This window comes from Rhinatrema bivittatum, chromosome 6 (assembly GCF_901001135.1).
Source record: "Rhinatrema bivittatum chromosome 6, aRhiBiv1.1, whole genome shotgun sequence".
NCBI lineage: Eukaryota > Metazoa > Chordata > Amphibia > Gymnophiona > Rhinatrematidae > Rhinatrema > Rhinatrema bivittatum.
The window spans coordinates 9,842,623-9,869,302 of record NC_042620.1 but is presented as its reverse complement, the minus strand read 5'-3'; the positions used below and the strand labels follow the sequence as shown (position 1 = coordinate 9,869,302).

At 48.4% G+C, this 26,680-nt stretch overlaps 1 protein-coding gene across 1 annotated transcript in view; it reads right to left on the bottom strand.

Moving 5' to 3' along the window:
- Positions 1-26,680, bottom strand: part of NHEJ1 (non-homologous end joining factor 1) — a 421,432-nt gene that overhangs the window by 6,377 nt on the left and 388,375 nt on the right. The window contains exons 6-7 of the mRNA XM_029605026.1: positions 15,145-15,262; positions 13,362-13,489 (exon numbers count right to left, since the gene is read on the bottom strand). Of these exons, the coding sequence (XP_029460886.1) occupies positions 13,362-13,489; positions 15,145-15,262 (246 nt within the window). The remainder of the gene's footprint in view (positions 1-13,361; positions 13,490-15,144; positions 15,263-26,680) is intronic.

Here is a 26,680-nt window from a genome sequence, read left to right as displayed (position 1 = left end):
ACCCCCGGACTGGCTGTGGAACTTTCTGGCTCCTGATTCCTGGCTGCTGAGTGCTCCTTGGTCCTGGCTCTTCGACCTGCTGAAGGCGTCAGCATCTGCTTTTCTCGACCTGCTGGAGGCGCCAGCTATCTGGAGAACACGACCTGCAGGAGGCGACTGCATCCAGATCTTCTTCAACCCTACAAGCAATTCTGTGGACAGGCCTCGCCTACCGGCGGTGGGCCTAACGGACATCGCCGGACCAAGGATCCACTCCTATAGTCATAACAGTAACTCAGTAGAAGCAGTCCAGGTGTCCTCGGCAGAGGAGACCAGTCCCACGCTTGGGTTGATGAAGGGCAGCGCAGGGTAGCAGAGGCAGGACCCGGATGTAGACTCCAAGCGCTGAAGCTGTAGTTGAGACAGAGTGTTAGCACTCACTGAGCAGTTGGCTGTATTGATGAAGATCCTGACAGGCAGAAGTAGAATGGATGCAGGCCCTCGAGGAGCGAGTACCCGGTATCCCAGGATAGGTACCTGAAAAGAGAAGAAGGGCCCCCGAGGTTCGGGTACCCAGGTTACCGATGAATTACCCCGAAGAGCAAAGAGAGAGCTTCCAGCAGCTGCTGGGAAGCAGCAGAGCAGCTTAGACCGGAGCAAATCCAATCCTTGCTAACTCAGATTTGTTAGCAAACGAAGGGCAGGCTAAATACCAAGATGTGCTGACGTCACTCGGAGGGGACGCCCCGAGGTTCCCGCCATGACATGAATAACGACTTGGGTGGCGTGCACGTGCGCGCACCCTAGGAGGCTGTTAGGAGAAACATGGCAAATGCTGTCGCTGTTGCTGATTCGGATACGTCGAGGAGAGCGGCATGAAGACGCGGTGGCAGCTAGCCTCCCAAGGCTTGAGGAGAGAGAAGGAAGAAAGGTGAGGCACAAAGGTCGAAGCCGTCTGAGACCGACGGACGCAACAGGGCTGTTCAGCTTGGAGAAGAGACGGCTGAGGGGGGGATATGATAGAGGTCTTTAAGATCATGAGAGGTCTTGAACGAGTAGATGTGACTCGGTTATTTACACTTTCGGATAATAGAAGGACTAGGGGGCACTCCATGAAGTTAGCAAGTAGCACATTTAAAACTAATCGGAGAAAATTCTTTTTCACTCAGTGCACAATAAAGCTCTGGAATTTGTTACCAGGGGATGTGGTTAGTGCAGTTAGTGTAGCTGTGTTTAAAAAAGGTTTGGATAAGTTCTTGGAGGAGAAGTCCATTACCTGCTATTAATTAAGTTTACTTAGGGAATAGCCACTGCTATTAATTGCATCAGTAGCATGGGAACTTCTTAGTGTTTGGGTAATTGCCAGGTTCTTGTGGCCTGGATTGGCCACTGTTGGAAACAGGATGCTGGGCTTGATGGACCCTTGTTCTGACCCAGCATGGCATGTTCTTATGTTCTTATGGGAATAAGAGGAGGGGACCTTCCCTGCCTGCAGTCCCCTCCTCTCGCTCCTCTGCTCCAGGTCTCTACTATCTTCCCCATCCCCTTTCCTCACTTCAGACTTTTCTCTCTCCCTTTGCCCTTACCTCCCTCTTATTTCTTCAGTTTCCTCCTCTTCCTCTCCCCCTCTTATTGCTGTCTTCTTCCTTCTCCCACCCCGCTGCCTCCTCTTGTTCTCTCTCTTTCTTGACCCCACCCCTGCCCACCTTGGTGGCCCCAGCACGATACTCATTATTATGTTGGGGTGCCGAGCCTGTATTGCTTTTTCTTGGAGTGGGGGAAGGTCTCTCTTCTCTTCCGTCAGCCACCTCCTCTTTCTTTCTGCCCCCAGCCCTCTCCTCTCCCCCCTTCAGCACTTCATCTCTCCACGTTCCCCTTCACCCTCTCCCCTTTTTCCACCCCTTGCTCTCACCCCTGCCCTGTCCTATTCCCCTCAGCCCCTTCTTTCCCATACCTCCTCATTGGTATAATAATAATCAGTTTTACTTCATATGGTTTATTCAAAGATTGTATGTAAAAATGAATGGCATCATTTATAAAGAGGGGGCAGAGTTGGGGGCAACTTGCATGGCCACCCAACCAAAAAGGCATTCTAGTGCCCCTGTTCTTCAGAAACGCAGATTGCCTTATCCACCCAGAGGGTTGCTGAACAGGAAGTTGGGGCCACAGTTGTATCTGTAGAAGTGGCTGGCTCAGCGGCAACTCTCACTCGCTGGCTGGCACCCGCATTGGTAGGAGGCAGTGGTGAAACCTCTTTCTGCGCCTTAGCGGGACTTTTGTGCTTAGGCGCTAAGGCACTCCACTCTGACAAAGAGGTCATCTTAGGAGGTCACAGCGAGGAAGTGCTTCACACTAATGAAAGAAATGGTGCCCTGGTCTGAGCTGCATCTGGATAGAACAGATGGCTTGGCACCACTGGAACCTTCTGCGCCATGTATGATGATGACTCCTGTGCCAAGGAAGCATCCTCCCGCCTCAGGGTCTAAGATGGCTCTGCTACAGCAGGACCAGTTTTGACAGCACTGGATCTTTTTGGTGCAACCCTCTTCCCTCTTCAACGCCTTCCTCTGAGCTGCGATGGACCCAGGAACCAGCACCATGGGAGGGGGAGAAGACCACCGCCTCAACTTCCTGCATCAAGAAACCTAGGCCTCAATACAGTACAGTGAGCACCTGCCAGACAGACCCAGTTACTGGTTTATTTCTAGCATTGCAACCTAATCTACAGGCTGATACAGTAAAGTCTGCGGGAGAGCGGTGCGCGTGATGCAGTATTTAAATTAGGTCCGGCGGTAGATCTGGGCAAAAGGAGGCGCTAGGGACACTAGCGCCTCCCTAGTGCCTGCTTTTTGACAGGAGCGGCGGCTGTCAACGGGTTTGACAGCCGATGCTCAATTTTACCGGCGTCGGTTCTCGAGCCCGCTGACAGCCACGGGCTCGGAAACCGGATGCCAGCAAAATTGAGCGTCCGGTTTTCGGCCCGACTTCAAATTTTTTTTTTTTTTTTTTACTTTTTTTACCCTTCGGGACCTCCGACTTAATATCGCTATGATATTAAGTCGGAGGGTGCACAGAAAAGCAGTTTTTACTGCTTTTCTGTGCACTTTCCCGGTGCTGGAAGAAATTATTTCTGAAAGTAAAATGTGTGGCTTGGCTGCACATTTTACTTTCTGTATCCCGCGCGCATACCTAATAGGGCCGTCAACATGCATTTGCATGCTGAGGGCGCTATTAGGTGCCGTGGGTTGGACGTGCGTTTTCCTCCGCTTATTGAATAAGGGGTAAGGGAAAACGCGCGTCCAATAGCGGGCCTGTATGAGACTCAGCAGAGCTCACAGTTTTATCTGCTGTTGAGTGCACCCACTTTACCACCAATGCAACAAGGAATTTTGTGTAAACAGGTTAGTGCCCTCTCATGCAAATCCTTTACCCCCAGTGCAGAGATGTGCGCTGGCTTAACTCGTGTACTCCTTATGCTAGAAATTGTACTCCTGCTCAGCAGTGGAGTAACGTTCCCGGGGTTAGTGTTTGGGGCTGGGGACTTGCACATAAAAGCAACTTTGTTTGCAGAAATCTTCCCTCCCTCTTCCTTGAAATAGTTTTTAAATGCCCCCTTCGCTCTCGCTCCCAACCCATCCCAAAACGATCCAGGGAGGGGGGGGGGATGCAGCATGTTTTATTGCCCTCTCCCCCCCCCCCCAGTGCCCTGTGGCTGCTGCTGTGGCCTTCCTGTTGTTGCCTGTGAGAAGTGGTAAACAATGTACACTGGTCAATACTATCTGTTTAATGATGCTGATATCAATTTATACTGCTACTTAACCTAACTCTTTGATTTGATAACCTGTTAAGACTAACATGTTTGTTTTTATTATGTATGTAGGTTTGTAAACCGCCTAGACGGACATGTAATTGCCCAAGTGTGTGGTATATAAAAAACGTTTAAATAAAAAAATAAATAAAAATAAATAAAATTAGCAACAAGCATTTTAATTGTATTTAATTTAATTGTATTGACAACTAAAAAGCTTGTTGCTAATAAGTATTGACCAGTGTACATTGTTTGCCACACATTTTTTATGTTGCGTTTCCTCTATGTGTGTGAGCTGCTTACTCCGCCCTTCCCAGAAGTGGCAAAGCCGCCAGCACCAAAAACAACGTCCAAGGCAGGCACGGAAAGGCAGGCCAGGCGCTAGATTTGTTGCTGCCCCCCCTGCCCCGTATCATTCAGTCTCTGTCCTGTGCACATCAAAAAAAGCCCAGACCTCTCCAGCAATCCCCCCAAACAGAACCCAAGGTCACGGGAAGGGTACGACGTACCCTAAGCAAACCTTACACACACACACACACACAATTCTATTACGCATTTATAACAGATTTTACATGAAAAAAGAACATTCAAAAGTGCCGTCTTCTGAGGCAAAATATCATTTACAACATGCGTGCTATATGTACATGCACTGCGTGGTGCCAGCTAGCAAATCCTGCAAAAAAGACCCTTGGAGCTCCTATGGAATTACATTTTTTTGTAATGTGTGCTGGGTGTGGGCTTGGCCCTCAGAAAGCCTTGAATAAACGGAATTACCATTACAACATAGTAAACCTCCCATAGCTAAACAGCACTAACTGCCAGCACTCAAACAGTAACAACCTTATCTATGAAAAGGCAACACTGCACATAATTACACCAAAACACCTTCTATTAGGAAAACCGAAGAAATCAGACTGCTATAGACCCCTACAGATAAATTATATGGTAGCAGAATACTTCACCTCAGTCCCATATGCAGAATACAGACAGGCCCCGACCAAATACAGAATAAAAAGTCCAGAAAATATAAATATAAACTTGCTGAGAAAAACTGAACTGGAACCCACAACAAGCCAGACTCTACATGCACAGCAACAATGGAAAAATAGAAACATTACCATGCTTCATAAAACTTCAAATAATAAAATCAAGAAATCATCAATCATAATAGTAAGACATAGTCATAAAAAGAATAAATATTTCAAACCAGTTAAATAGAATATCCAAAATTTCCCAAACACCAATAAAATATTTCAAAACATCTGATGAATAAAAAAAATCCAATAATTAAAATATGTTCTAATATTTCTCAAAAAATAATAAAATACAGTAGAAACATTAAATTACACCCAATAACTAAAACTAATAAGGATTAAAAAAATCTTCTGCTTGCCAAACCTGGGATCTTTTGATTTCCAGTCACTTTGAGATTGTCATGAATTTGGGAGTTAGGGCCAAACAAACTTAACTTCACACACACCCAGACATATTCACTCTCTCACACACTCCATCTCTTATATACATGCCGATGCTCTCACACATACTTGCTCTCTCTCTCACACAGGAAAATTAGTTTCTTACCTGATAATTTTCGTTCCTGAAGTACCACGGATCAGTCCAGACACCTGGGTTGTGACTCTGCACCAGCAGATGGAGACAGAGCAAGACCTGCTGGGCTCCCCACATATAGTAAGGCGCCACCCACAGCCCCTCAGTCTTACGTAATGTCAAAGCAAAAATTGAACAACAAGACTATCTAACTAGACCGCCCTAAACCAGGGCCGATTCAAACCACCCCCAGCTGGAATAGAACTCCCAGAACCAGAGGCGAACACAATTACAACCAACTTCAACCAACTAGAAACTGAATCCAACCGAGCGGACTCTCCGTTACTTCAGAACAAACAGCACAGACTACACGGGCGGGCTCCTGGACTGATCCGTGGTACTACAGGAACGAAAATTATCAGGTAAGAAACTAATTTTCCTTTCCCTGTACGTACCCGGATCAGTCCAGACACCTGGAATGTACCAGAGCCAATTACCGAGGGTGGGAGCTAGAGAGTCCCGCTCGGAGTACTCTCTCTCCGAAACCCCCCGAATCCGAGGCCTGAACATCCAGCCGATAATGTCTAGTAAAAGTGTGTAATGACTTCCAAGTAGCCGCCCTGCAAATTTCCTGAGGGGACACCTGAGAGGATTCCGCCCACGAAGTGGCGTGTGACCGTGTCGAGGGAGCCCGGAGGCCCCTAGGAACCGGCTTGCCCAGCAGAATATACGCCGAGCCAATGGCCTCCTTGAGCCAACGCGCAATCGTGGTCCGAGAAGCCGCACCACCCCTCTTAGGACCGGAACACAAGACAAAGAGGTGGTCTGAGACCCGGAAGGGGTTCGTAACCTCCAGGTAACGGAGGAGAACTCTGCGGACATCGAGTTTTCGTAACTCATTTGCCCCAGTCTCCAGACGCTCCCTTTCAGGAAAAGCGGGAAGCTCAATCGACTGGTTCAAATGAAACACCGACACCACCTTCGGTAGGAAGGAAGGAACCATCCTTAAGGAAACCCCTGAATCTGAGATCCGTAAGAACGGCTCCCTACAAGACAGAGCCTGCAACTCCGAAACTCGTCTCGCCGATGCGATCGCGACGAGAAAAACCATCTTTAGAGTAAGATCCTTTAGCTTCGCCCGCTTTATTGGTTCAAATGGCGATGCGCACAAAGTGGAAAGAACCCAATTTAGGTTCCAGGACGGACAAGGATGCCGTCACGGAGGGTGCAAATGTTTAGCCCCTCGAAGAAAACGCGCTACATCCGGGTGGAGTGCCAGAGACACCCCCTGTACTTTCCCCTGAGGCAACCGAGTGCTGCTACCTGAACTCTAAGGGTACTACAAGACAGCCCTTTCGAGAGACCCTCCTGAAGAAAAGCGAGAATCTCGGACACGGACGCTAATATGGGATTCACCTTGCGAGACCTACACCAGTCCTCAAACACCGCCCAAACCCGAATGTAGTCTAAGGACGTAGACTGTTTCCCTAGCTCTCCATAAAGGGCTACCACCGCATCCGAATACCCCTTGTCCTTCAGACGTTTCCTCTCAAAAAGCCATGCCGCGAGACAGAAGTGATCCGCGTCCTCCAAACAGACGGGTCCTTACGGAGGAGAGCCGCGGACCCATGAAAACGAAGTGGAGGTTCCGCTGCTAAGTGGGGTAGATCCGCGAACCAAGGCCGCCGTGGCCACTCCGGCGCTACCAGAATCACATCCGACGAATGCAGCTCTATTCGCCAAAGCACCTTGCCTATCAGGGGCCAAGGAGGGAACACATACAGCAACACGTCCGTGGGCCAGGGAAGTACCAGCGCATCGACGCCTTCGGCCCCTCGCTCTCTCCGTCGGCTGTAAAACAGTGGGGCCTTTGTGTTCTGAGCGGTGGCCATCAGGGTCCATGTGTGGCGGTCCCACCTTTTGCAGATGAGGTGATAAGCGAACTCCCACCAGCTCCCATTCTCCTGGATCCAGCCGATGGCGGCTGAGGAAGTCCGCTTGGACATTGTTGACGCCGGCGATGTGAGACGCCGCAATGTTGCTGAGATTCCGCTCCACCCAGCGCATCAAGCGGTGTGCCTCCTCCGCCACTAGCTGGCTCCTCGTCCCGCCTTGGCGATTGATGTAGGCCACCGTGGTTGCATTGTCCGATAACACTCGGACCGCCTTCCCCCAAATCAGCGGGAAGAAGGCTTGCAGCGCCAGCGTCACTGCCCTGGTCTCCAAGCGATTGATGGACCACTGTGACTGATCCCTGGACCACTGTCCCTGTACCGAGCGTCCCAGACAGACCGCTCCCCAGCCAGAGAGACTGGCGTCTGTCGTGACTACTGTCCAATTGGGCATGAGCAGGGATACCCCGCACGTCAGATGGTCGGAGTTGAGCCACCACTGAAGACTGGACCTCGCCTGGTCCGTGAGCGGAAGCGGGAGATGAAATTCTTTCGACGCCGGTTTCCATCGGGAAAGCAAAGCTGATTGCAACGGACGTAGATGAGCAAAGGCCCAGGGAACCAAAGGTAGCGTTGATGCCATAGAGCCTAAAACCATCAGATAATCGCACACCTGAGGCCTCTGCAGGGGCAACAAACGCCTCACTTGACTCTGAAGCATGCACACACGCTCCTTGGAAAGAGAGACCTTGCCCAGCTTTGTGTCGAACAGCGCTCCCAAATACTCCAAGCACTGGGTGGGGTCCAATCGACTCTTGGTGAGATTGACCACCCATCCGAGGGAGCGCAAGAGCTGTAGGACCCTGGAGACAGCCTGAAGACACAATATTTCGGACTTGGCCCGGATGAGCCAATAGTCCAAGTATGGGTGCACCAGAAATCCCTCCCTCCGGAGCTGGGCTGCCACCACTACCATTACCTTGGTAAAAGTGTACGGAGCGGTGGCGAGCCCGAAAGGGAGAGCTCTGAACTGATAGTGTCTGCCCAGGATACAGAACCTGAGGAACCTCTGATAGAACGGCTGAATGCCGATGTGAAGGTACGCTTCCGTGAGATCCAACGAAGCCAGGAACTCACCCGGCCGAACAGAGGCCACCACCGACCGAATCGTCTCCATTTTGAAGCGTGGAATGCGAAGGCACCTGTTGACCCCTTTTAAGTCTAAAATTGTTCTGAACGTGCCCTCCTTCTTTGGTACTATGAAGTAAATGTATTTATCTCTCTCTAATTGTTTCTTAGTTTAAATTCTGTACTGTCTTCCATTGCCCAGGTACTATGAAGTAAATATATTTATCTCTCTCTAATTGTTTCTTAGTTTAAATTCTGTACTGTCTTCCATTGCCCAGGTTTTACACTCCCTGTTTAATGTAACTTTACTTTCTACCTTGATGTTAATTGGTTTCCCCTCAGTTACATTGTAAACCGGTACGATAAGACCTAGTCTTGAGCATCGGTATAGTAAAAGAAATTAAATAAATAAATAAATAAATAAATAAATAAATGGAGTACCCCGTCCCTTTCGTTGTTGTTTCAGTGGCACAGGGGTTATTGCGCCCAGTTCTTCCAGCCGTCGAAGGGTGTCCCTCACCGCTACACGCTTGCCTAGACCCTTGCAAGGCGACACGAGAAACTTGTCCGCCAAAGTTCGTGCAAAATCTAAAGCGTAACCTTGACTTATCACGCTGAGGACCCACTGGTCCGATGTTATTTTGTTCCATTCCTCAGAAAACAACGCCAGCCTGGCTCCTACGTTTGGGACGACCGACGGAGCCTGCTGCGAGGAATGGACCTCCGCATTCATTAGGAAGTCTTAGGCCCCGCTCCCAACGAGGGACCACCTTGTCTCCCGAACTTTTTCCCCCGAAAGGACTGAGACCACGAGGACGACCTGGAGGACCCGGACCGGTAAGAGGACTCGGACGATCTCTGCGGATGCGATAGTCTACTCCCCCGAAAACGGACCCTATTGGTGAAGGAAATCCGAGCTCTGGGCCTGTCTTCGGGCAACTTGAAAGCCTTGTTCTCTCCGAGCGACTGCATCAAGTCATCCAGCTGTTTTCCAAACAACAACTTCCCTTTAAACGGTAAAGAGCCAAGGTGAGCCTTGGACGAACCATCCGCTGCCCAATTGCGAAGCCAGAGGAGACGGCGCACGGAGACCGCGGAAACCATGGCCCTGGCCGACATCCGCAGCAAGTCATACAAAGCATCCGCGCTGTAAGCGATCACCGCTTCCAGGTGATCTGCCTGCGTGGATTCCTCCTCCGAGAGACCTGCATTTGCCTGGAGCACCTGAGCCCAGCGCAGCCCTGCTCGCAGGGCAAAGTTACTACAAATAGCCGCACGGACCCCTAAAGCCGAGACCTCAAAAACCTTTTTAAGTTGTAGCTCTAGCTTCCTATCCTGAATATCCTTGAGTGCCGTAGCACCTGTGACCGGGATCGTGGACCTCTTTGTTACCGCCGACACTGCTGCGTCCACTCTGGGGAGGCGAAGGAGTTCCAGCGCATCCTCTGGCAGTGGGTACAGCTTATCCATCGCCTTACTCACTTTCAGGCCCAACTCCGGGTATCCCATTCCTGGAATAGAATGTCCGACGCCGAAAAGTGGAACGGGAAAGCCACTGCCGGGCCCGTAAGGCCCAACAATACCGGGTCCATTTTGGCCCCCGGCCGGGACTCCAACGGTGGAGCATCCACACCAAGCTCCCGGAATATGGCCGGAATAAGTGGTGCAAGTTCATCTTTCCAGAACAAGCGTACCACTTTCGGGTCATCGCCATCCACCGCCTGCGTTCCCTTGCCGGTACCCGGTTGGACTGGCTCCTCTTCTTCCGGCCCGCCGGCCCCCCCCGGGACCCCTTCGTCCGGATCCGCCTCATCTGAGGATGTAGAATCTGTGTCAGTGTCCTGCGGGACGCCCCGCAGAGGCCGCTTCTCCCTAGGTGGGTCCTTCCGGGACCTATCCCTAGCTGTCCTCTTCCGGGGCTCCGACCGACCGTCCAAGGCCCCCACAGACGAGGCCCTCTCCGCCTTCTTCCTGGATCTTTTGTATTTCAACACTTTACGGAGAAGCAGAGCGAAGTCCGATGAAAAAGAGGCCTCTGAACCCGAAGATGCCTCCTCCAGACTCCGCTCCGCCGGCGATACAGCCCCCCCCCCCCCCGGGGCGTCCCCCCCTAGGGGCCGTTGCTGTGGAGAAAGCGCGGGAGGCATGCCGCCATTACTAGCAGCCTTCTGTGTGGCCTCCCGAACAGCATCTAAAATGGCCGCCGTTCCCGCGCTGAGCAGGAACGGCTCAGCACTGCTGCCCTCAATTTGCCCGGCGCGCGGCGGCGATTATGCCGGCCGAGATCGGCCCCCCCCCGACCGACCTCGGACGGCCCCTCGCCGCCCGACACACAATTAGTGCAAATCCCATCGCGAGCCGCATGCGCGGCAAGAAGCTCCTCTCGGCATCCGCCCCTTCCCGCCGCGAACAAAGCAGAAGAATTTAAAATTAATTAAAATTAATTAAACTGCAAAGAAACCCCGACCGCGAAGGACGAAGTACGGAGAGTCGGCGCGGCTAAAAATTAAACACAAAACCTTTACTGGTTTTTTTTTTTTGTTTTTTTACTTGCCGCCGCTGTCCTGATTCTCCTGCTCCAGCGGGGGTGAGTGAACCGGGCTCCCCGGTGTCACCCCCGACGCTGCTACCAGAATAGGGCCGGGTCTTCGACCCTTAGCAGCGGCCTCAACCAGGGGGGGATGGTCCCCTCAGAACCTTCCAACCCCCCTGGGAGGCTTCCAGGACGAGGGAGACTCCTTCTTTTTTTTTTTTTTAAACTTCTCTCCTCTTCTGTTTTCTTTTTTTTTAAACTATATCCCTGACTAACTAACAAAAAGTACCCAGGGATCCCAGAGGCTGTGGGTGAACCTGCCCCATCTGCTGGAGACAGAGTAAGACTGAGGAGCTGTGGGTGGCGCCTTACTATATGTAGGGAGCCCGACAGGTCTTGCTCTGTCTCCATCTGCTGGTGCGGAGTCACAACCCAGGTGTCTGGACTGATCCGGGTACGTACAGGGAAAGACACATTATGTATATGCGAGCTTGCCTATGCGAACCTATATACATACACACACATGCAAATAGGCATTTGCACACAGGCTCTCACACAGACACACATATACACAAGCTCTGACACAGACATACACTCAAGCTCTCTCTAAGATACAATACATACACATGCACTCAATCTCTCACATAGACACAGAAACATACACATGCACACAAGTTCTGACACAGATACACAAACTCTGACACAGACACATGCACACAAGTTCTGACACAGATACACAAACAAACTCTGACACAGACACATGCACACAAGTTCTGATACAGATACACAAACAAACTCTGACACAGACACATGCACACAAGTTCTGATACAGATACACAAACAAACTCTGACACAGACACATGCACACAAGTTCTGATACAGATACACAAACAAACTCTGACACAGACACATGCACACAAGTTCTGACACAGATACACAAACAAACTCTGACACAGACACATGCACACAAGTTCTGACACAGATACACAAACAAACTCTGACACAGGCACATGAACACAAGTTCTGACACAGATACACAAACAAACTCTGACACAGACACATGCACACAAGTTCTGACACAGATACACAAACTCTGACACAGACACATGCACACAAGTTCTGACACAGATACACAAACAAACTCTGACACAGGCACATGCACACAAGTTCTGACACAGATACACAAACAAACTCTGACACAGGCACATGAACACAAGTTCTGACACAGATACACAAACAAACTCTGACACAGACACATGCACACAAGTTCTGACACAGATACACAAACTCTGACACAGACACATGAACACAAGTTCTGACACAGATATACAAACAAACTCTCACACAGACCCATGCACACAAGTTCTGACACAGATACACAAACAAACTGTGACACAGACACATGCACACAAGTTCTGACACAGATACACAAACTCTGACACAGACCCATGCACACAAGTTCTGACACAGATACACAAACAAACTCTGACACAGACACATGCACACAAGTTCTGACACAGATACACACTCAAGCTCTCAGACAGGCTCACACACATGCAGACAAGCTCTGGCACAGATACACCCTGAAGCTTTCACACAGATACATGCACACATCTTCTCACACACACACACGGCTTCCTTTCTCCAGGCTACAGTGGGATGGGCTCCACCATGGCCCTGCGGGCTACTCTTTCCTTCAGCCCCACCATCCTTTCTGTAAAGGGAGAGGAGCAGAAGCTGGAAAGGTGTGAGTGCAGGTGCGCAGCTAAAAGGGGAAATTACCTCACTTTTGGTCGCCGGCGAGCAGAGCTCCACCAATGGCCGCTGCTGCCACCGCCCCCTGCCCCTTCCAGGTGTGCCACCTTGTGCAAATGCTCGGTGTGCACACCCGGTTGTGCGGGGCCTGCCGAAAAGGAAAAGCTGCCACTGAAGCTCCACTCATTGCACTGGATGGAGTCTCCGGCTCTCACTTCCTGCGCTGGGATCTCCCTTCCCGACCTGATTTATGTGCACAAAAGATGATCTGTGCTTGTTTTGGGCAGACACGTGATGAATTCGAGAAACTCCTTACCCTCCCTCCCTCCCTCCCTCCCTGATTTAAAATGTGTGCTCAGTCTATGCAAAAAGCAGAGTGGGTATTTTAACTTGTATTTGGGCTCACATTTTTGTGTTTGAGTGCTTTTTAAAACTCCTGACCCATTAGCATATCATTTGCTTACTGCATCGGAAGTTATACATTTTTTAATGCACGACTTGTTACATCACAACCACTATTTTCAGCATGGCTACTGCCAAGGCTGAGCTTCACATTTTGATGGGACTATTTATGTAGTGAAGGGAAAACCAAGAAGCCAAGCACCAGGGTCCTCATGTGCTAACCTTCTCCTAAATTTGCCCATGCTCCCGAATCTTGCCACAGCAGTGGAGATTACCAACACACGGTCCTTGGCCTGCTCTGAAGCTATTCACTTACTGAAGCAGCTTCCCCGCTGCCCTGGGTAGCTGCTGCGGCCGAGGGCAAAGCATCGGAGCTGGTCTGTGAGCCTCTGTCCTCTCCATGCATTTCCTGGGCGACTGAAGACTCTTCTCTCTTGCCATCTCCTGGAATTAGAAAGGAAAACTCGTTTTATCTCAGGCTCTGGGGACCTTAGGAACTGTCCGTTCTACCTTACTGTAATTCACACTTGTTTCTTGTGTCCTCTCCTCCTAATCCGGCTTCAGTCTGCCACGGTAGAACTGAGGTCCCCGTTGCTTGGAAGTTGATGGAACTTGCTTATGGCGGAAAAGTGTGACAGGAGCAGGCTAGTGGGGTTATACAGCAGGGGGTTCAAATCCCACGCCACTTTACAAACTTAGGGGGAGAGTTACAAGAGGGCACAATATGGAGACCCTTCCGGATGTGGTGCGGCACTATTTTTTTATGGCAGCACAAAGCATTGCGCGGTGATAGAAAGCCTACACCCATGAGGATAACCCGCTCTGTGCAGGCCAAGAGCCCAAATCTCCCCCCAAACTCACAATTTCCCCCCGGGGGGGGGGCCTTTAGATACCCCTGCTCGCCCCCTCCCCCCCTCCCCCACTGCCAAACCATGCGGTGACAGCCCAGCCCTTCCCTTCAATACACTAACCCCAGCAGCACCCACCCCCTTCTCCCCGGGGGCTGGCGCTGCAGGTTCAAAGCAGCAGGGGGACTTTTTTTAAATAAAGGGAGGGGTTTGGGAAGTGGTGGGCTGTCGCACGGTTTGAATAAAATTCAATTATTTTGGGGGGAGGCAGAGTCATCTCAGAAGACAGCGGGGGTCTCCAAAGCCCCCCAAGCAGGGGGAGTGGTTTGACCCTTCGGGGAGGTGTAGTTACGGGTCACTTGGCCATCAGGATGTGGGTTAGCATCCCGATGCCCCCACGGTGATTCAACTATAAAAATCGTTAAAATGGAGCAGCTGGCTTTTTTCTAAGTCAGTCGTATTATTTTATTGGCATAGATTTGATTATGCATGAGCTGCTTTGCATGAATTTGCAAAATTCATGCCTGCAAATGTCATGCAAAGCAGCGGTTTCAGGCCCAAACATCATACAATATACCCAGTTTATCCCACGTTAAACATATTAAACATCTTGTGGCTTTGTAAATCTAGGCCTTACATTGCAAGCCTTCTGAAAATAGGGAACCACCTGAATGTAATCCTCCTTGAAGTGCCAAAAGGCGGAATATAAATATATATAGAGCCTCATATTGGATAAAGCCCTCTAGGCCTATTCTCCCAATTCCTGCAGCATCACAACTCTCCACTGCTAAGAGTCCATCTTCCTGGCCTCCCACCAAATTCACTGGGAAGCTGTTTCTTTATAGTAAAGGCCAGTGCTGGGTTTCCCGCACCCATTTATTAGCAGTGGCAGCAGGGAGCTGGGGGAGGCCTCTGCACCTGCCCGCTCTCTCACAGGAGTTCGTGGCAGGGAGAGATCATGGGGGCTGGCAGCTCGGGGTACTGCTCCCAGTTTACAACAGCTCAGTTCTAAAACCAAACATCTCATTGGCTCAGTTCATTCACTTTCGAAAAACTGAATTCCTGCTGAGGGAAAGTGGAATGCAAAGTGACCTCACCAGCTCTGCTCCTCGCACTAAGATAATTTAACAAGCGGCTTCCGAATGCTCCCTCCAGCAGAGCTGATGGGGTCAGATATAATGTGACAAAAGTGTAATGGTGCCTGAGGACCTCACCTCTGACGAGAACATTTGAGAGCCTTCTGCCTCTCACCTGGTAACTGCTGTTTGAGCCCACGTGCGACCTCCTGTGTGACGATGGCAGAGTAAAGTTGCTGCAAGGTTGTGGTGAAAGCCATTCCATTCCCTGCACCGCCCACCTCTGGGAGACTCTGCAGGAGACAAGCAGAACAGGTACAGTGACCTAGGACTCCAGCTTCATCCTTACTCACAGGCTCAAAGGCATAGCAAGGGGCTACGGTGCCTGGGGCTTTATCCTTACTCATAGCAAGGGTCTATGGAGCCCGGGGGCTAATACATTTGTGCTGCCTCCCCTGCGCCACCATCATCATCATCCTCTTCCTTGTAGAAATGCTTAAGGTCACAGAAACAACAGGTATTTCAAATAAAATCCTCTTCTCACCTTCTACCTGTGTGCAGCTGAAAAAATAATACAAAGAGAGGCTCCCAGGCACCTCCAACAGCCCAGACTGATCCCTCACTGGTTGAATTCTCCAGCGTGACCCCTCCTTACTGCTCCACCTCCACCTTGTCTGTTTACAAACCTGTGCTTATCTTAAGAATGCTCCAGCTCCACCTCTGCTGACTGTTTGTACTCCTGGGGCTCACCCTATGATAGTTCCACCACCGACGACTGTACATACAAGTGTGCTCATCCTCCACTCCTATCTGCTGCACAGCTGTGCTCACCATCTGACTGCTTCTGCTCCACCCCTGCTGACTGTACATACAAGTGTGCTCACCCTCCACTCCTATCTGCTGCACAGCTGTGCTCACCATCTGACTGCTTCTGCTCCACCCCTGCTGACTGTACATTCAAGTGTGCTCATCCTCCACTCCTATCTGTCTGCACAGCTGTGCTGACTGTACATACAAGGGTGCTCACCCTCCACTCCTATCTGTCTGCACAGCTGTGCTCACCGTCTGACTGCTTCTGCTCCACCCCTGCTGACTGTACATAGAAATGTGCTCACCCTCCTCTTATCTGTCTGCACAGCTGTGCTCACCGTCTGACTGCTTCTGCTCCACCTCTGCTGACTGTACATACAAGTGTGCTCACCCTCCAACTCTTATCTGTCAGCACAGCTGTGCTCACCGTCTGACTGCTTCTGCTCCACCTCTGCTGACTGTACATTCAAGTGTGCTCACCCTCCTCTTATCTGTCTGCACAGCTGTGCTCACCGTCTGACTCCTTCTGCTCCACCTCTGCTGACTGTACATACAAGTGTGCTCACCCTCCAACTCCTATCTGTCAGCACAGCTGTGCTCACCGTCTGACTGCTTCTGCTCCACCTCTGCTGACTGTACATTCAAGTGTGCTCACCCTCCAACTCCTATCTGTCAGCACAGCTGTGCTCACCGTCTGACTGCTTCTGCTCCACCTCTGCTGACTGTACATACAAGTGTGCTCACCCTCCTCTTATCTGTCTGCACAGCTGTGCTCACCGTCTGACTGCTTCTGCTCCACCTCTGCTGACTGTACATACAAGTGTGCTCACCCTCCAACTCCTATCTGTCAGCACAGCTGTGCTCACCGTCTGACTGCTTCTGCTCCACCTCTGCTGACTGTACATTCAAGTGTGCTCACCCTCCAACTCCTATCTGTCAGCACAGCTGTGCTCACCGTCTGACTGCTTCTGCTCCACCCCTGCTGACTGTACATACAAGTGTGCTCACCCTCCTCTTATCTGTCTGCACAGCTGTGCTCACCGTCTGACTTCTTCTGCTCCACCTCTGCTGACTGTACATTCAAGTGTGCTCACCCTCCAACTCCTATCTGTCAGCACAGCTGTGCTCACCGTCTGACTGCTTCTGCTCCACCCCTGCTGACTGTACATACAAGTGTGCTCACCCTCCTCTTATCTGTCAGCACAGCTGTGCTCACCGTCTGACTGCTTCTGCTCCACCCCTGCTGACTGTACATACAAGTGTGCTCACCCTCCTCTTATCTGTCTGCACAGCTGTGCTCACCGTCTGACTGCTTCTGCTCCACCTCTGCTGACTGTACATTCAAGTGTGCTCACCCTCCAACTCCTATCTGTCAGCACAGCTGTGCTCACCGTCTGACTGCTTCTGCTCCACCCCTGCTGACTGTACATACAAGTGTGCTCACCCTCCTCTTATCTGTCTGCACAGCTGTGCTCACCGTCTGACTGCTTCTGCTCCACCTCTGCTGACTGTACATTCAAGTGTGCTCACCCTCCAACTCCTATCTGTCAGCACAGCTGTGCTCACCGTCTGACTGCTTCTGCTCCACCCCTGCTGACTGTACATAGAAATGTGCTCACCCTCCTCTTATCTGTCTGCACAGCTGTGCTCACCATCTGACTGCTTCTGCTCCACCCCTGCTGATTGTACATACAAGTGTGCTCACCCTCCACTCCTATCTGCTGCACAGCTGTGCTCACCGTCTGACTGCTTCTGCTCCACCCCTGCTGACTGTTTGTACTCCTGGGGCTCACCCTATGATAGTTCCACCCCTGCTGACTGTACATACAAGTGTGCTCACCCTCCACTCCTATCTGTCTGCACAGCTGTGCTCACCATCTGACTGCTTCTGCTCCACCCCTGCTGACTGTACATACAAGTGTGCTCACCCTCCACTCCTATCTGTCTGCACAGCTGTGCTCACCGTCTGACTGCTTCTGCTCCACCCCTGACGACTGTACATACAAGTGTGCTCACCCTCCACTCCTATCTGTCTGCACAGCTGTGCTCACCGTCTGACTGCTTCTGCTCCACCCCTGACGATTGTACATACAAGTGTGCTCACCCTCCACTCCTATCTGTCTGCACAGCTGTGCTCACCTTCTGTCTGCTTCTGCTCCACCCCTGCTGACTGTACATTCAAGTGTGCTCACCCTCCACTCCTATCTGACAGCACAGCTGTGCTCACCTTCTGTCTGCTTCTGCTCCACCCCTGCTGACTGTACATTCAAGTGTGCTCACCCTCCAACTCCTATCTGTCAGCACAGCTGTGCTCACTGTCTGACTGCTTCTGCTCCACCCCTGCTGATTGTACATACAAGTGTGCTCACCCTCCACTCCTATCTGCTGCACAGCTGTGCTCACCGTCTGACTGCTTCTGCTCCACCCCTGCTGACTGTTTGTACTCCTGGGGCTCACCCTATGATAGTTCCACCCCTGCTGACTGTACATACAAGTGTGCTCACCCTCCACTCCTATCTGTCTGCACAGCTGTGCTCACCATCTGACTGCTTCTGCTCCACCCCTGCTGACTGTACATACAAGTGTGCTCACCCTCCACTCCTATCTGTCTGCACAGCTGTGCTCACCGTCTGACTGCTTCTGCTCCACCCCTGACGACTGTACATACAAGTGTGCTCACCCTCCACTCCTATCTGTCTGCACAGCTGTGCTCACCGTCTGACTGCTTCTGCTCCACCCCTGACGATTGTACATACAAGTGTGCTCACCCTCCACTCCTATCTGTCTGCACAGCTGTGCTCACCTTCTGTCTGCTTCTGCTCCACCCCTGCTGACTGTACATTCAAGTGTGCTCACCCTCCACTCCTATCTGACAGCACAGCTGTGCTCACCTTCTGTCTGCTTCTGCTCCACCCCTGCTGACTGTACATTCAAGTGTGCTCACCCTCCAACTCCTATCTGTCAGCACAGCTGTGCTCACTGTCTGACTGCTTCTGCTCCACCCCTGCTGACTGTACATAGAAATGTGCTCACCCTCCTCTTATCTGTCTGCACAGCTGTGCTCACCATCTGACTGCTACTGCTCCACCCCTGCTGACTGTACAAACAAGTGTGCTCACCCTCCACTCCTATCTGTCTGCACAGCTGTGCTCACCGACTGACTGCTTCTGCTCCACCCCTGCTGACTGTATATACAAGGGTCCTCACCCTCCACTCCTGTCTGCACAGCTGTGCTCACCGTCTGACTGCACATACAAGTGTGCTCACCCTCCACTCCTATCTGTCTGCACAGCTGTGCTCACCTTCTAACTACTTCTGCTTCACCCCTGCTGACTGTACATACAAGTATGCTCACCCTCCACTCATGTCTGTCTGCACAGCTGTGCTCACCTTCTGACTGCTTCTACTCCCCTCCCCTCCCCAATCAATGGCTGGTCATGCTCTGCACCCGATTGCTCCAGTCCTATCTTGCCTTGCTGGATACTCCAGTCCCATTTCTATCATCCCCTCCTTCATGTTACCCCATTTCTGAGAGAAAGCAACAGAGTGCATCCCCTATGAAGAAAGGCTGAAGAGGTTAGGGCTGTTCAGCTTGGAGAAGAGACGGCTGAGGGGGGATATGATAGAGGTCTTTAAGATCATGAGAGGTCTAGAACGGGTAGATGTGAATCGGTTATTTACTCTTTCGAATAATAGAAGGACCAGGGGGCACTCCATGAAGTTAGCTAGTTGTACATTTAAAACTAATCGGAGAAAATTATTTTTCACTCAGCGCATAGCCAGAGGATTTGATTACAGCAGTTAGTGTAACTAGGATTAAAATAGATTTGGATAAGTTCCTAGAGGAAAAATCCATAAACTGCATTAATTAATAAGCAATAGTAGCTTGGGATCTATTTTAATGTTTGGGTACTTGCCAGTAACTCGGATTGGCCACTGTTGGAAACAGGATGCTGGGCATGAGGATTTCAATGTATTGTCCATAAGGAATCTCACTCAGGTCCTTTTCCCAATACAGAGCCCAGCATCATGTACCTGTGGTTAGGATTATTTTTCCCTATGTGCATCACTTTGCCACAAAAAATTTCATCTGCCACTCAGTGCCCAGTCTCCTAATCTCACAAGATCCTGGTGCTGTCCTTCACAATTCACTGCTATTTTAACAATTTTGAATCATTCTGTGCCATCTGCAAATTTGATCACCTCACTTGTCATTCCCTTTTCCAGATAATTTATGAATATGAAACATATCACAAGTCCCAATATTGATCCCTGCATTTCTCCACTAACGATCTTGCTTAGCTTTATCTACACCTCCAAAAAAATCCAAAAGATTGGGAAGGCACGACTTGCCTTTGCTAAAACCATGCTGACTCTTTTCCATTAAGCCATGTCTATCTATATGACCAGTGATTTTTATTTTAAGAATAGTTTCTACTATTTTGCCCAGCATTGACATCAGGCTTGCTGGTCTATATTTTCCCAGGTCACCCCGGAGTTCTTTTAAAAATGAGCATTACATTGGTCACCCTCCAGTATTCAGGTTTTGGGGCTGTTTTAAACGATCAATTACTAATGATGTAGCCTGTTTACAATTTCTTGTTTCAGTTCTTTCAGGACTCTGGGACTCCTGGTGATTTGTTACTCTTTAGTTTGTCAATTTGATCTCTTACATTTTCTGTTATCACAGAGATTTCCTTAGTTACTCAAAATCAAAAACATTTCAAGTGTGAGTATATTCCCAAAATCCTCCTCAAGAAAGACAGCGGCTAAGAATTTATTCAGTTTTTCTGCTATTTCCTTGTCCTCCCTTTTACCCCTCAGTCATCTAGCGGTCCAATTGACTCTCACACGCTTTCTGCTTCAAAAGTTATTATTTTTTACCTCTGTAGCAAGTTACTTTAAAAATTCTCTATTGGCCTTTCTATTTATTTACATCTAACTTGCCAGTTCTTATGCCTATTGTCATCATTTGTGTCTGCCTTCCAGTTTTTGAAAAATGCCTTTTATTCGTAACTGCCTCTTTCATCTCACCATTAAATCATACTGGAAGTTCAACCTTTTTAATGCATGGTATATATTTTATCTGGGCTTCCAAGATGGTATTTTTAGACAATGTCCATACCTGGAAACTTTTGATTTCTGGTCTCTTTGAGATTATCATGGATTAGAGGTGGGTGATGCATGCACACAAACTTTCACACACACACACACATGCACTCACATTTTAATCTCACACTTTCAGAGCCATACATGCTCATTCTTCCATACACCCTCTGACATGCTCATTCTTACTCACGCACAAGCTCATTTACACTCTTACTCCTCTCACTCGAACCCATACACACTCCCTCACATTCACTTCTCTCCCTCTTCTACACACATTTGCACACTCACACTCTCACACCTCTCAGTTATTCCCTCTCTTCACCGCCCTGAACTCACTAACAATAGGAGCCTGCTCCTTCTCTCCATGAAGCTGCAGTCTTCTCCATCAGGCATGTTCGGCCGATTGATTTCTTCCTTCCACCGATGGAAGCAGACAATATCCCTGTTTCTTCTTCTGCCAGGCGGGGCAGGTGCCGCCCTGGTTTCCTTTTCTGCAGTACAGTGCTAACGGTCCTCCTTCCATCACGCAGGTCCAATGCTGTGCCTGTTTCTTCTTCTGCTGCCGTCCATGCAGCCCAGCTGATTTCTTCTTCTGAGGCTTGTTTCAAGCTTCTGCAGCAAGATGTGAAGTTTTTCAGCGTCAGCCCAGAGGTTTGGCAATTACTTTAGAATTCCAAGGTCTCTGGGACAAATCCGGAGGGTTCCCAGGTATGAGAATGTCCACACCTCATGCAAACTTAAACTCTGCAAACACTCCTTTTATTGATTGATTTATTTTACTTATATTTCACCTTTCAGGCACTTCAAAACAAATTACATTCAAGGCTACAGGTATTTCTCTATCCCCAGAGGGCTTAAAATCTAAGGGGCCGATGCAATATTTATGCGCAGAAAGCAGGTGCTGAACAGTCAGCACCAACTTTCCTAACGCGCCCCCAGACATCCCTTCTGGGGGCGCCATGCAATATTTAAATTAGGGGTCGCGTTAACAAGGAGGCGCCTCCTTGATGACAGAAGCCCAAGAGCGTCGGTTTTCCTAAACGGCGCACAGCCAGGGGTTCAGGAAATGGACACTTGTCAATTGAGCATCCGTTTCCTGCACCTGACTGCCGGCGCTTTATTTTTTAGAGTATTAAAGATTTTTTCTCCTACTTAATATCGCAACGATATTAAGTAGGAGGCAGTACAGAAAAGCAGAGTTTTAGGAGCGCTCAGCAATTAACACCTGCTCTGGGGAGGCATTGGGAGTGAATAGCTAATAGCCTCATTCACAGGCATTTGCATGTGATGATTGCTATTAGTTTCACTCCACGTTGGACGCGTGTTTTGGAGTGCTAATCCCCATATTGCGTAAGGGGATTAGGTAGCACCTATACAACCTGCGTCCAACTGCGGGTTAACAGTGCGCTCGGCCCCTAAGTGACTTAATTTACTCATTCTATCATAGCTTCCCATTTTAAATTAATAAGCTATTGCAGTAGTTACTATTTAATGTCCTCATTCCAATGACTATATTACATTTGATTGCATTGTGATTGCTGATGCTAAGCTGCTTCCATAAAGGTAATAGGAAAAGGGGAGTTGGATTCAGACAACAGCCAATGAGAGCCCTGACTTTTACGGTTTGGGGAACTGTTAAGTATGGGGGTAATCTGCACGGAGCAGCAATTTCTACTCATAACAGAAGGCAAGGGATTACTACCCTTAACCAATAAGCTTTGTTGCTTTTGACACAACTACAACATCACAATTCGCTTTGACAGCAGTGGGTGGGAGGTGGAAGAGAAATTGGATTCAGATGACCACCAACATGGTGGTCTTTTACGGTCTGGGATTACTGATACTCAGACATAAGTGAAAAAGTACAGGACTGCTTCTAAGGCCAAGTCCATAAGCAAAACAACATCAGCACTGTCTGAATTTTCAAAAAGGCTCATTGAATAACTGCTCAGAGCGGCAGTTGCTATCCTTAAGAGAAACATGGGGTAACCTGCATGGTGCGGCAGATATTACCATAAGAAGCTTGCTGGGCAGACTGGATGGACCATTTGGTCCTTTTCTGCCGTCATTACTATGTTACTATATCATTGCATCAGGTCATGAGTTCCACAAGGACTAGATCTAAAGTAGCTGCTCTTCTTGTTAGCTCTAGAATCAGCTGCTCCGTGAAAGTCATTTATCATAAAAACACTGGAATCACAAATATAACAGAGAAATATTGCAGAGAATGACATAGTTATGATCACCTGAGACATTCATATTCCAACTGATAAAAAGCTCAATGTCTAAAAACTGGACATAAGAACATAAGAAATTGCCATGCTGAGTCAGACCAAGGGTCCATCAAGCCCAGCATCCTGTTTCCAACAGAGGCCACAAGAATCTGGAAAGTACCCAAACATTGTGGCAAATGAGAAAAACACAAGAATGGTTCTGCTAACCGGAGTGTTGGTACTCAGCGACCACTCCAGAGGAAGGCAAACTATGGTTTGAGGGCCACTTTTGGCTTACGAGAGCTTTAAATCTGGCCTGCAGCAAGCTGGATCCCAGCCTGTGATGGTGACAGCATGTCACTTCCAGCCGGAAGTGATAAAATTGTTGGGCTATTTATTTATTTTTGAATCTTATATTCTGCTATATTTCCTAAAATAGTTCAATGCAGATTACATATTACACTCCATGGGTCTCCCTAGAAGTTCACTGGACCTCCTATCTGGAACGGACCTCCAATGTAGCCCTCTAGCCAAAAGGTTTGTTCAGCCAAGGAGTATTTTGTGCTATGTATGAAGAGAGAGAAGATCATTGTCATGGTCGCACAGGCCAGTTTTAGGTAATTCTCAGGACAGGAACAACTCAGGAGTCTAGGACAGGGCAGTGTAGGATCTTCTGCCTGACCGGCCACCCCTTTTGTTGAACCCATAGTTTGGGTGGCTAGCAGGACTTAGCTGGAGGTGTACTTGAGACAGGGACACAAGAGGACACCCACAAAGACAACAGAGTCTGTAGGGTACAGAAGGAAACATAGAACAAGAAGAGCACCAAAAGTAGACAACAAGTAGACAAGACAGGAACAAGATCTTATCTAGTGAAATAGTCTTATCAGCTTCTTTGCTGCTACTTGGCAGAATTCAGGATTGGAACGGCATCTGGGAGTCTGACTCATGGAACTCCTCTTCCCAAGCTGGTTCCTGATACAGCAAGCTCATCTGAAGCTGTTCCTGGGGTGTTGTTCAAGGCTTTTTCCTCTAACTGCACTAGCATCTTGGCTTCCCAGGCTCTCAGTAGATACTGAAGCACTGAGATTAAAATCACACTCTGGGGGCAGTGGAAGGATTTGAAAGTAGGAAGCAAGAGGAGGAACACACTTCCTATCTCATGCAGACCTCTAGCAGCCACACCAACCAGATCATGTGCTGCTGAATTTGTCACAAACAGTCCATAGGAGCTGAAAATGGGGTGGGAGGCTCCACCGTGAAAATGTTAACCGTAACTTTGTATTTTAAAAGGAAAAAAGTGAAGGAAAAACTTAGGGAAGAGCTGAAGTCTTTCAGCACTCACTTAGCAGATTCTGTACTATGAATGAAGAGAGAGAAGATGTACAGCCCTATCAATGAAACACAGCCTGTGTCAGGGGGCTGTACTAACTCGGAACTGTTTCATTGCACTGAAGAATTTGAAGAAAGCATCTCTTGAATGAAAAGAAGAGACTCTGAAGTATGGAAGAGTCTTTATAGTTTAGTTACACACCTTTTTCCATCAAGTACCAAGAAATACAATCAGAGACCAAGAAAATATGACAGCAAGATACTATCTTGGATTCCCCCCCCCAAGAACGATGAAAATATTAAGACAAGTATCTGAAGTACATTTGAAAGATTGAGATTGTACCTAGCTTAAGTCAGGTTCATTCTTGATATGGTGTGAATAAAACAAGCCCAGCTGGAGACACTAATTAGAGAGAGTAAGAGTCAAGTTTGAGCAAGATGCACCCAGGCCAGAGTGAGACATTATGAAACCTTTCATCCCCCCAAGCCTGAATGAGGCAGCATTGACCCAGTCATTTGTCTAGGTCTGAGCTAGACAGCTAAACGACTACTGGCAGGGCTGAAAGGTGAGGTGAGTGAGGACATAATATCTAAAAGAACATCCTTCAAGAAATGGAAATGGGATCCAAATGAAGAAAACAGGAAACAGCATAAACACTAGCAAGTCAGATGTAAAGCACTGATACAGAAAGCAAAGAGAGAATTTGAAAAGAAGCTTGCCGTGCAAGCAAAAACTCTTAATAAGATCTTTTTCAGGTACATTCGAGATAAAAATCCTGTGAGGGATCAGTTGGACCATTAGATGATCAAGGGGTAAAAGGAGTACTTAAGGATGACAAAGCCATAGCAGAGGGACAAAATGAATTCTTTGCTTCGCTATACATTGAGGAAGATGTAAGAGATTTACCCTTACCAGAAATGATACTCAAAGGTGAAGATTCAGAAGAACTGAAACAAATCTCAGTGGACCTGGAAGATGTACCAGGGTAAATTGACAAACTAAAGAGTAGCAAATCACCTGGACCAGATGGTATGCATCCCAGAGTGCTGAAAGAACTAAGAAATGAAATCAAGGACCTGCTATTGGAAATTTGTAAACTATCAATAACATTATCTATGATACCAGAAGACGGGAGGGTTGCCAATGTAACGCAAATTTTTAAAAAGGGCTCAAGGGGTGATACAGGAAACTATAGACCAGTGAGTCTGACACCTTGGCCAGGCAAAATGGTAGAAACTATCATAAAGAATAAAATTGCTGAACGTATAAGATAGGCATAGTTTTAATGGGACAAAACCAACATGGATTTAGCCAATGGAAGTCTTGCCTTATAAATTTGCTACATTTTTTGAGGGCATAAATAAACATGTGGATAAAGGTGAGCCAGTTGATATAGTGTATCTGGATTTCCAGAAAGCATTTGACAAATTCCCTCATTTATTTATTTATTTATTTATTTATTTAAGGTTTTTTTATACCGGCATTCAAGAACTCGTTCTCATCATGTCGGTTTACAGAAAACAGGGGTGCAAAATATAACCAAAAACATAAATAAACGTGGAGAAGAGAAGCAGTTACAATTAACAAGGGTTCATGAACTGGGATTATAAGAAATAAAAGAGATAGAGGAGGATAATTATATACAAGTGTACAATGTAAATAAGGAGTCCTCTAGACACCTTAATTTCCTAAGAAGTCTCATGAGAGACTTCTTAGGAAATTAAAAAGTCATGGGAAACGGGGCCGTGCCCTCTTGTGGATTGTGAAGTGGTTAAAAGATAGAAAACAAAGAGTAGGGCTAAATGGTAAATATTCCCAATGGAAAAAGGTGAATGGTTCAGTGCCCCAGGGATCTGTTCTAGGACCACTGTTTTTTAATATATTTATAAATGATCTGGAAATGGAAACAATAAGTGAGGATATAAAATTTGTAGATGACACAAAATTATTCAAAGTTGTTAAATCACAAGAGGATTGTGAGAAATTGCAAGAGGACTTTGCAAAACTGGAAGATTGGGCATGCAAATGGCAAATAAAATTTAATGTGGACAAGTGCAAAGTGCTATACTTAGGGAAGAGTAACTCAAATTATAGCTACACAATGCAATGTTCCACATTAGGAGTCACCACTCAGGAAAAGGATCTGGATGTCATCGTTGATAATACGTTGAAATCTTCTGCTCAGTGTGCAGCAGCAGCCAAGAAAGCAAATAGAATGCTAGGGATTCTTAGGAAAGGAATGGAGA